The sequence below is a fragment of the Cherax quadricarinatus genome, chromosome 70, assembly GCF_038502225.1.
Source record: "Cherax quadricarinatus isolate ZL_2023a chromosome 70, ASM3850222v1, whole genome shotgun sequence".
Taxonomy (NCBI): domain Eukaryota; kingdom Metazoa; phylum Arthropoda; class Malacostraca; order Decapoda; family Parastacidae; genus Cherax; species Cherax quadricarinatus.
This window is the reverse complement of record NC_091361.1, coordinates 22,022,842-22,033,870: the sequence shown is the minus strand read 5'-3', so window position 1 is coordinate 22,033,870 and position 11,029 is coordinate 22,022,842. Positions and strand designations below refer to the sequence as shown.

General features: G+C 43.2%; 1 protein-coding gene across 5 annotated transcripts in view; it reads right to left on the bottom strand.

Moving 5' to 3' along the window:
• The window catches only part of GluProRS (Glutamyl-prolyl-tRNA synthetase), a 105,789-nt gene that overhangs the window by 31,083 nt on the left and 63,677 nt on the right, over window positions 1-11,029 (bottom strand). For 3 of the 5 annotated variants that reach the window (XM_070099950.1, XM_070099952.1, XM_053797227.2), the window contains one exon: window positions 1-85. This exon is cut by the window's left edge and continues 72 nt beyond it. The exons of the other annotated variants lie outside the window; for them this stretch is intronic. In XM_070099950.1, coding sequence (XP_069956051.1) covers window positions 1-85 — 85 coding nt within the window. The remainder of the gene's footprint in view (window positions 86-11,029) is intronic. 5 annotated transcript variants of the gene reach the window in all.

Genomic DNA, 11,029 nt, shown 5'->3' with positions numbered 1-11,029 from the left:
GAGCTTTGTTCAACTGTCCAAGTGTATCACTTATGTCTCCACCACATGACAGTGGACCTGATGCTGTAGAGAGCCAATGATCTACCTGAAAATCAACACATTTCACTATAAAATGCCATTAGTAAGATTTATTTACAAGAATCAGACACTGATCTCAAATGTGAAAAATGAGCAGGTGAGTGAAAAGTAAAAACACTAGTAGCATGGGTTGTGCAACTTTTAAAATTTTGGATCATCTTCCCAACAGCTTTAGAGTGTTTTGTTGGTATGTGTTGAATATGAACATTACACTTCAGTTGTTGGCTACTATTAGACATGGGAATTTCTCTTTTTCCTCATTTTCCATTTCAATTGCATTTGTTGTGTCTAATTTTGGACATCATTTGTTGGTCATTTTATTGATAATCACTTATTTGGGAACTTTTTCTTAGTTCCTTGTCAGCAATGGTCTATATTGTCATGGGGTCTCGACCTGATATCATAAAGGTTTTGCATTAACAATGGTTTCAGGTTTCAAATGCCAGGTGGTGTTAAGCAGAACATTAGGTGTCATGAAGCTCAATTGCTAGCGCACTCAGCTCACACAAGTGCTGAAGTCTTGGGTTTCAATCTCCAGCAGAGCTGGAAAACATTAGGACATGGTTCCATAAGACACCTGCTGTCCCTGTTCACCCATCAGTAAAATGGGTACCTGGGTGTTAATAGGCTGGTGAGAGTCACACCCTAATTTGCCTGAAATTATCTGCATAACAAGGGGCTTTCTATACAGTAGTATGTCACTTTATTATTATAATCAAAAAGAAGCGCTAAGCCACAAGGACTATACAGCTGCAGGGCAGGAAGGAAGCGAGGGCATCAGGTGGCAAAAGGGAGATGGATGAGTAATAGGTTACGGATAACAGCGGGGTAGTGGATGGTGAAAGGGTAAAGGGCAGCAAGAGACTGAACTAGAAAGGGCTGAGGGGAGTGCGAAAAGTATCATCAGAGTTTGTGGAGTAAATCAGTCGTTGTCAAGAAGTCAATGAGAGAGTCAGGATTAAAGGAGGGTCCATCAGCAAGAAGGGAAGGTAAAGAGAGAGTAGTAGAACGAAGACGACGTTGGAGGTAAATTCTGCGTGCTCGTTGATAGAGAGAGCAGTCTAACAGAATGTGGCTAATCGATACTGGAACTTGACACTGCTCACAGAGAGGAACAGGGTGCCTCTCCATGAGATACCCATGAGTAAGACAAGTGTGGCCAATGCGAAGGCGGGAGAGAGTGGTCTCTCAACCTCGGCACTGATGACAAGAAGACGGCCAGTAACCTATGCTCGGTTTAATAGAATGAAGTTTGTTACCGAGCAGAGTTGACCAACGTTGTTGCCAACGGGTGTGAAGGTGGGTAGCTATTGCAGCAAAATAGTCCAGAAATGGAACACCTCTATAGGAAATTGGTAGGTCATGTACTGCTGACCGTGCAGCAGTGTCTGCCTGTTCATTGCCCTGTACGTCGACATGACCATGGACCCAACAAAAAATAATATCTTTATGCTTCATAGAGATACGGCGCAGCCAAAGTTGGATACGGAGAACTAGGGGGTGAGATGTATCAAATTTTCGTATAGCCTATAGAACACTAAGGGAGTCTGAGACTACCACAAATGATGACACAGGCATAGATGCGATACGAATAAGTGCTGCAAGAATGGCATACAATTCAGCAGTAAAAATGCTAGCCGAAGATAGTAAATGCCCCCGCACGACACTGTCCAGAAACACTGCTGCGAATCCGACGCCGTCTGAAGACTTAGAGCCATCTGTGTACACAGCGATGGCATGAGAACGAGAGTGGAAGTGATCAAGAAAAAGAGAGCGGGAAGACACCGTAGGCAGTTGGGCTTTTGAGCAAGGGAGTGAGAAAGAACAGACCCGAACAGCTGGAACTTCCCAGTGGGGTAGGGAAAAGTGAGATGCTACATGAACATATAAAGGTGGTAACTGAAGGGAAGACAAGAGCGAATGTAGGCGAAGAGAAAAGGGACAGAGCAAACAGGGGTGGCAAACAAATAAAGAATGTCTACTAATATCAGTGACCATTCTATAAATGGAAGGATTGTGGAGATCGTGAGAGCGTACATAGTAGCGAAAGCAATGGGCATCACGGCGATCAGACAAGGATGGAACATTCGCTTCTGTATAGAGGCTCTCAACAGGGGAAGAGCGAAAAGCACCAAGGCATAAACGTAATCCGTGGTGATGTATGGGGTTAAGGCTAGCTAGAGTAGCAGGAGAGGCAGCTGAATAAATCTGGTCACCATAATCGAGTTTCGATAAAACGAGGGCTGAATGTAGGCGAAGCAGAGTTCGACGATCAGCTCCCCAGGAAAGATGAGCAAGGGTTTTAAGAAGGTTTAGCCGGCTGTGACAAGTTGCCTTCAGAGAGGTAATGTGAGGTTTCCAGGATAACCTACGGTCAAAGAGAAGGCCTAGAAACCTGACTATCACGTTCGGGGATACGGGAGCCATAGAGATACAAAGGATGATCGGAGATGACAGAGCGTCTAGTGAAAGTAATTTGGTGAGTTTTGGTACTGGAAAATTTAAACCCATGCGTGGTGGCCCAAGTGGAAACACGGTCGACCTCATGCTGGAGAGAAACTGCAATGAGATGACATTCAGCGCCTGCACAAGCAATAGCGAAGTCATCAGCATAGAGTGATGACCAAATATTGGGTGGAAGAACAGAGGCCAAATCATTTACAGCAAGGAGAAAAAGTGTTGTGCTTAGAACACATCCCTGAGGGACACCTTCAGCTTGGACGAAGTCCGGGGAAAGAACATTATTGACTCGAACACGGAAATGTCTGTCAGTTAAAAAGTTCTTAAGGAAGGATGGTAGATTGCCTTGGAGGCCTAAGGAGTGGGCCTGGGCCAAAATATTATACCTCCAAGTTGTGTCATATGCCTTCTCAAGGTCAAAAAATATGGCAATAACTGAGTGATTATTCGCAAAGGTATTACGAACATACGTATCCAAGCATAGTAAGGGGTCTATGGTAGAACGGCCCTTACGAAAGCCATATTGACTAGCGGAGAGACTGTTGTGTGTCTCTAAATACCACATTAAACGTCGATTTACGAGACGTTCCATCAATTTGCAAACTGCACTAGTTAGAGCGATGGGACGATAGTGGGAGGCATCATGTCCTGTAGTACCCGGTTTGCGGAAAGGGAGAACAATGGCAGATTTCCACAGCTGGGGAAGAACTCCTTGTGCCCAAATAAGATTGAAGAGGTGTAAGAGGACTACAAGGGCTGACCGATGTAAATGTTGTAACATACGAATATGAATGTCGTCAGGCCCAGCTGCCGATGATCGGCAAGCTGAGAGCGTTGCCTCCAGTTCTTGAAGTGTAAAAGGCACATTATACTGTTCTTCTCTGAGAGAAGAAAAGTCCAAGGGTACTAACTCTCTGGCAGACTTTGAGGAAAGAAACGAGGGGCATAGATGGAGCCCCCGGGAAATACGGACCAGATGTGTGCCAAGTTCAATGGCAACGTCGAGAGGGTTTGCTACATCAACACCAGCGACCCGTAGAACAGGAGCCGGGTCAGGAGAGTATTTACCACTCAATTTCCTCACTTTTTTCCAGACTGCACTCATAGAAGAAGCAGAGGCGATGGTGGAAACATAGTCTCGCCAGCAAGTGCGTTTAGCTTCACGGATGACACGGCGAGCGATCGCACGCTTCTGCTTGAAATCAAGAAGTCTCTCAGCGGTTCTATTGTACCGGTACCTGCCCCATGCAGCGCGTTTCAAACGTACTGCATGAGCACAAGCAGGAGACCACCAAGGCACGCACTTCTGAGAATGCCTGCCTGAGGTTTGGGGTATAGAATGAGAAGCTGTGGTATAAACTGACGTCGAGAAGAGGTGTAGGAGCTCATCAATGGAGGATGAAGAAGGAACCTCACTAAAAGCAGTGAGTTGCGAGTAAAGATCCCAATTTGCCCGATCAAATTGCCAGCGAGGGCTACGGAAAGGTGGTGAATAGGAAGGAGAAGTAAGAATGATTGGAAAATGATCGCTGTCATGTAAGTCCGGTAGAACAGACCAGGTGAAGTCTAGTGCAGTGGAGGAAGAGCAGACTGATAGATCGATGCAAGAGAGAGTATGAGTACGAGGATCAAAATGGGTGGGAGTACCAGTATTTAAAACATGGAGGGGGTGAGAGGCGAGAAAAGCCTCCAACTGGATGCCACGTGAGTCACAATGAGACCCCCCCCAGAGGAAATGGTGGGCGTTAAAATCACCAAGTAACAGAAGTGGTGGTGGTAAGGATGAAACAAGAAAGGTTAAGTCTGGGATAGAAAATGCTCGAGAAGGAGAGAGATATAAAGAACATATTGTAAACCACTTATTCAAGTGGATACGGGCTGCAGTGTAGTGCAGCGAGGTATGGACAAATAGTTGACAGTACGGAATATCATTGCATAGAAGAAGGGCACTTTCATTAAAGGTCCCATCTGAGAAAGGATCCGAAGAATACAATAAATTATAGCCTGAGATAGGTTGGAACACAGCCGAGTGTAATTTTGGTTCTTGTAAGCAAGCACCAACAGGGGAAAACCTGGAAAGCAACATCTGAAGCTCACCCCGATTACCCCCGAGGCCGCGGATATTCCACTGTAAATAGGCCATGATTGGCGATGAAGAAAATACCAGGAATCCGTAGGGAAAGGCACCTACGGACTAGAGGGGTTAGAAAAGTCAACGTGTGGTGGCATTGGAAGACGTTCAAGCAGCGAAGGAATGGAGCGTTGCGAAGAATGGGGTTGTGAAGATGGAGGAGAGGGAAGAGAAGGAACAGGAAGTGAATCAGTATCCATTGAAGGTTTAGTCTCTGCAATATATTCTGAAATGGCTTCAAGTGTTTCTGAATTCAAAGATGTATGGGAGACCATATTGGAGATAGAAGGGGGAGGGTGAGTAAAGATTGGGACAGTAATGGACTGTACCAAAGTAGAGGGGGAGGAAAGAGTGTAAGGGACTGGAGATGAAGTGTGGGGGGGGGGGACAGAAGAGGCAGAAACCTGGGAGGTGGCAGAAGAAGGAGAAACTTGGGAGGGGACGGGGGTGGAAGGCATAGTACGAGGAGGAGGGTGAATCTCCACACTTGTAATAGAGCCAGAGAGAGGGGAAGAACTAGGCCCAGAGACTGGAAAGGTAAAGTGTGGAGGTGGAAGAAGGGAAGGAAGGGGCAAAGAAGATTTGAGCAATGTGGATTTTTTGGACTTCTGAGAAGTAGAGGGGCGATTGGTATTAGGTGTCGTACGAGGTCTTGTCGATACTGGGGCTTGTGAGGAACAGACTGAGTTGTAGTCGGGACGTCAGAGCCAAGGACAGCAAAAGGATTAGATGCCGGAGTGGCTATGGGAGGGGTAACAACAGAGGAGGCTGCAGAAGATGGGACTCCAGAAGTGGGGGGATGTTTTGAAACACGAGAATAAGAAACACGGGGTAGTCTCCCTTGGAGGCGGAGATGAGTAACTGCCATAGCATAAGGGAGACCTTCTGCCTCTTTGAGGCAACGGATTTCACGTTCATTTAAGTAGACCTGGCAACGGCGGGAGTACGAAGGGTGAGCTTCATTACAATTAAGGCAAGATGGAGGTTGACTGCAAGATGTATTAGAATGGTCGTCGGCACCACAGACTGGGCATTCGGCCATAGATCTGCAATATTTCGCTGGGTGACCAAAACGCCAGCAATTTCTACACTGTTGCGGTGTAGGTATCACCTTTCGAACTTGTAACCGATGTCCCGCGACATATACAGAGGACGGGAGTTCTCGGCTGTCAAAAGTTAAACGAGCTACATTGCAAGGGTAACGTCTCCGCCCATGGGCAGGAAGGACATAAGTGTCTACTGTGAGGATTGGGAGATCCTGGAGTTCCAGCTGTTCAAGAATGTCATTGCCACATGACTGGAAATTCTGTTGGACTATGGTATGGGGCAGAATGACAGTACCACTACAAGAATTGAGAGAAAGATGTTTTTCAATAGTGATAGGAGTAGTATCTATATGCGAAAGGAGAGAAAGATCATGAGCTTGGGTAGCATTCTGGACAGAGACGATGCACGTACCGCTCTTGAGAGCATGAAATGAAATATCTCTACCAACATGACGCAGGAGCGCTTTGCCAATACTATGGTCAGAAAGGTAGGCAGAAGAAGAAGTCGGTCTTGAAGTAAAGAATTTAGTCCATTGTGTGGTCCGAAACTGAGCGTGGAGAGGGAGTGCATGATGTGTCGGTCTTTTCCGAGTAGAATGGGAAGGTAACGAAGGAGCATCATCAGGAGATTGACGTTGGCGTTTAGGAGTAGGACCAGAGTTGGTCCGGCGTGAAATGGGCGGGCGATTCGAAAATTGCCGCACCGTAGAGGGAGAAGCCGGAAGCATAGTCAAAGGAGAGCGGAGTTCAGACAAATCGAAGGAGTCAGCCCGATAGACACCCAAAGCTACTCCGGGATACCGAAGAGGGAGCGGGACATCCCCAGGCGATCCAGATTCCACGGCAAACTACGCCACCGCCAAGAACCTCAACGGAATGGGATGGACCCCAGTATCCTTTCCCCTACCTAGGAACTAGCGCGCCTGTGGGAGAAATCCCAAAGGCCAAAAAGAGGAAGGGCAAAAGGGAGGGGTGGGGAGGAGGAGGAGGAAAGGAAAAAGGGGAGGATGGGATAGGGGAGGGGAGATTGGGGGTAATTAGGTTCGGTCTGAGGAAGAAGACCGACAGGTCTAATTCCTCAGACCAAGAGCCTCTTCACCACGCCAAGGAGCTCCCCTTGAAGAGGGGTAGTATGTCACTGATGTCAGCTTGGCCTTCATACCTTGTACATAAACTTGTAGAAATAAAGATATATTATTATCATTATTATTATTGATACAGATAAGGAAAAGAAGAAGGCCCAGAATACTACCTCAAGAGACACCTAAATTCAACAGTAGGATGCTAGACAAAGCGTCATTTATGGTTAAGTGTTGCTGCTGTGTTACCAAGGTATGGCTCAATGTGTCCATCAACAGTATCACAAGACTTTTCCAGACTAATAAAAAGTCCAATAGGATACTCATGTCTATGAAGTGCTGAACAAATTGTGTTAAGTACAGCCTCTTCTCACTTAGCGACGTATTCATTTACCGACGACTCGGACTTACAACGGGCTCTCTGACAAGTATGCTTCCCTAAATAATGTATTTAGAGCTGATTTCCTCTATCCTGTTTATTACAATATACAGTAAACTGCAGTGGACCCCCAAGTTTCGTGATCCTCACGCTTCGTGAATTTCGACTTTCAGCAACTTTTTCGGCAAAATAAAGCCTCGCAGTTCGTGATTTCCCTCGCGATTCCTCCATCATACGAAATGCATCTGTGCGGCTGGGCATTCACAAAGGTTCCCACACAACATTCTGGAGTCAATGTGGTATTGTTTGCGGACGAGTAACCATCACCCCGTGCGTTCATACGATACATTTCATAATAATCCATTCTTTTTTTGTGCTTGCAACTGCTCAATAAGCCACCATGGGCCCAAAGAAAGCTTCTAGTACCAGCCCTTTCGTAAAGAAAAGTGGCAGCTCATGGTATAGGAGGTAAAGTTCTAGTGTGGATAGAGGCATGGCTTACCAACAGAAAGCAGTTTTTTTCCATTAATGGGGTCAAATCTGAATGGGGATTAGTCACTAGTGGCATTCCACAGAGATCAGTTTTAGGCCCTCTGTTGTTCATAATTTACATTAATGACCTTGATGAAGGAATTACAAGTGACATGAGTAAATTTGCTGATGATACAAAAATAGGCCATATGATTCATTCTGAGGAGGATACCAATGAACTCCAGGAGGATTTGGACAAATTAATGTCTTGGTCTGAAAAATGGCAGACAAAGTTCAATGTGGATAAATGTAAGGTACTAGTCCTTGGTAATGAAAATAAACCTCAAAGCTATAAACTAGGTGAAGTAGAGCTTGATCATACAAAATGTAAAAAAGACTTGGGAGCCATGGTAAGCAGAAATCTAAAGCCAAGACAGCAGTACCTAAGTGTGTGCAACAAGGCTAACGGATTACTAGGATTTATTTCAAGAAGTATAAGTAACAGAAGTCCACAAGTTATTTTACAGCTCTATACATCACTAGTGAGGCCTCATTAAGATTATGCCGCTCAGTTTTGGTCTTCTTACTACAGGATGGATATAGACTCATTAGAGAACAGAGAAGTTATTTAGACACATGTGCAACATCTGGGTATCTTTATTGTAGACGTTTTGCCAACTAGTGGCTTTATCAATACAAATTCTAGGACATAATTTGAAAGACAGTAGAACTATATACAAAAGTTGAGGTAATCAGTCCCTCAGCCTTGGAGATGGTGTGACGAGCACCACGGTGCTCTTCACACTTTGTGCTTGCAACTGCTAAATAAGCTACCATGGACCCAAACAAAGATCCTAGTGCCAGCCCTCTGGTAAAGGTGAGAAACACAATAGAATTAAAGAAAGAGACCGTTGAAAAATATGAAAGTGGCGTATGTGTGGCCAACCTCGCCAGGATGTATGGGAAGCCCCATTCAACGATCACTTTTATTATGACAAAGAAAAAGGAAATCAAGGAAGCTGATGCTGCGAAAGGGGTAAATATGCTAACGAAAAAGAGATCGCAAATAATCAAAGATGTTAAGTTGTTGTTGTCATTGGTGTGGGTCAACCAAAAGCAATTAACAAGAGACAGTGTTATGCAGTCGATAATTTGCAAAAAGGCAAGGCAGTTGCATGCCAATCTCGTAAAGAAAATGCCTGGACTGAGTGTTCATATTAGTGAATTTAGCCCCTTTCAGGGTCCGTGCCGTAGATCTATGGCTTTACGTTGAGGGCCATGAACTCAGCTCACTCTGATAAGCTGTGAGTGGTAAATTTGGGCCTAGATATGAGAGGATACATCTATGTGGTATGTGTGCACCACATAAAACAACTCCTGGTGTGCACAAAAAAAACAAATCCTGCAGCACACAGTGCATAATGAGAGAAACAGCAACTTTGCAGTGTTTTTTCGTATGTTTTTTATAGTTGCATTTGCGATTTCTTGGTCTCATTTGATAGAATGCAAGATATATTACAGAAATAGAGATAATTTTGATTGGTTTTAGTACTGAAAATGGCTTGAAACTGAGCTCAAAGTAGCGAAAATGCTAAATTTTTGCCAATGTTCAAGAGTAAACAAATGACCTCACAAGTCTAATACACGCCAGCGGGTGGGTCTAATATACGTTAACAAATGTGCTGAAATTATTTATACAATTATTACAATATTGCATAACAGTAAATCTTCCATTTTTTGGTCTGAATAAAAATTCATTATGTGATTAAAACTCAAAATGGAATTCACTTGTAAAGCCTGAAAACATAACTAATGAACAGAGGAAATGTTAGTTTAGTGCCAGGAATGCCTGCATTGTTTATTCTGGACCCTATTTTGAAATTGGAATATTTTGAACCTTGCATTAAATTGGCCCAATTACCAATCACTTTATTTTGAAGTTGAAACAATTGACTTGGCAATTTCTTGTGCTCAATAAACAGAATAGAAGTAATACTAGTGAAATACAGTCCTCCCTCACAAATCCGGCATCATTGGGACCTGTAGTGTACCGGATTACTGAGTTTGCCGAATTACAGAGTAGTTAGGTCGGAATACACTTAATAAAATTAACCAACTTGACTTACACAGTTCATTGAACATCGGCAAAAATCGAACATTTCCGCTACTTTGAGCTCAATTTCAAGGTACTTTTCATCATGAAAGCAATCAAAATCATGTCTATTTCTGTAATATATCTTCCATTCTATCAAATGAGTCCAAAAAATGAGAATACAACCATAAAAACCATACGAAAATATACTGCAAAGAGGCGGCTAATGAGTGAGAAGTGAACTCCCTTATTTATCGTCCATCTTTTTTATTTTTGTCGTACGTTAAGAAGCATCTTTCTGTCATACATTGCCCAAGTTTCAATGAGATAGCCCAACAAACAACTGAGAAAAAAACATATTTACCAAAAATCATATATGGCAAGCCCAAGCCAAGTACTGGAAATAAGTCACTTTGTCTGACTTTTCTGGGTTATCCTAAGTTCTCTATATATACACTGCTATGTATGATAATCTATGTAACTGTATTTGTGTATACCTGAATAAACTTATTTACTTCTAGTCTGTCAACTGAGTACAAGAAACTGCCCATTCACTTATTTCAACTACCCAATAAAGTGGCCAGAAATTGGCAACTTGGCCAATTTCACACAAATTTCAACAGATGCCAATTTCAAGATAGGATCCAGAATAAACAATGCAGACATTCCTGGCACTAAAATAACAATTTCTCTGTTCATTAGTCACGGCTACAGGCCCCTCTTATATTATTACTCTTGCTTACCATTTGGAATTTTTATTCACAAAAAATATAGAGATTTACTGATATGCAGACTACTGCATTATTGTAATAATTGTATATATAATGTCAATCCATTCTTGACTCCGTACTGGAATTTAGACTGGCAGGCGGACAGGTATTGGACGGTGATGTCATTTGTTTACTCTTGAGCTTCGCTAAAGAATAGAACATTTTCGCTACTGTTAGTGCAATTTCAAGAAATTTTCGTCATGAAAGCAATCAAAATCATATCTATTTCTGTAATATATCTTTCATTCTATCAAATGAGACCGAAAAAATGAGAATATAACCATAGCAACCATACAAAAATATACCGCTAAGCGGCCGCTAATGGCTGAGAAGTGAACTCCACTATTTATGGTCTGATTTCTTTCATTTTTGGTGTACGTGAAGAAGTATCTTTCCATCATCCATTGTCCAAGTTTGAATAAGATAACCCAGCAAACAATTGAGAAAATAATAATAATAATAATAATAATATCTTTATTTACTACACGTACATGTACAAGGTATACAGGCCTAGCTGACATCA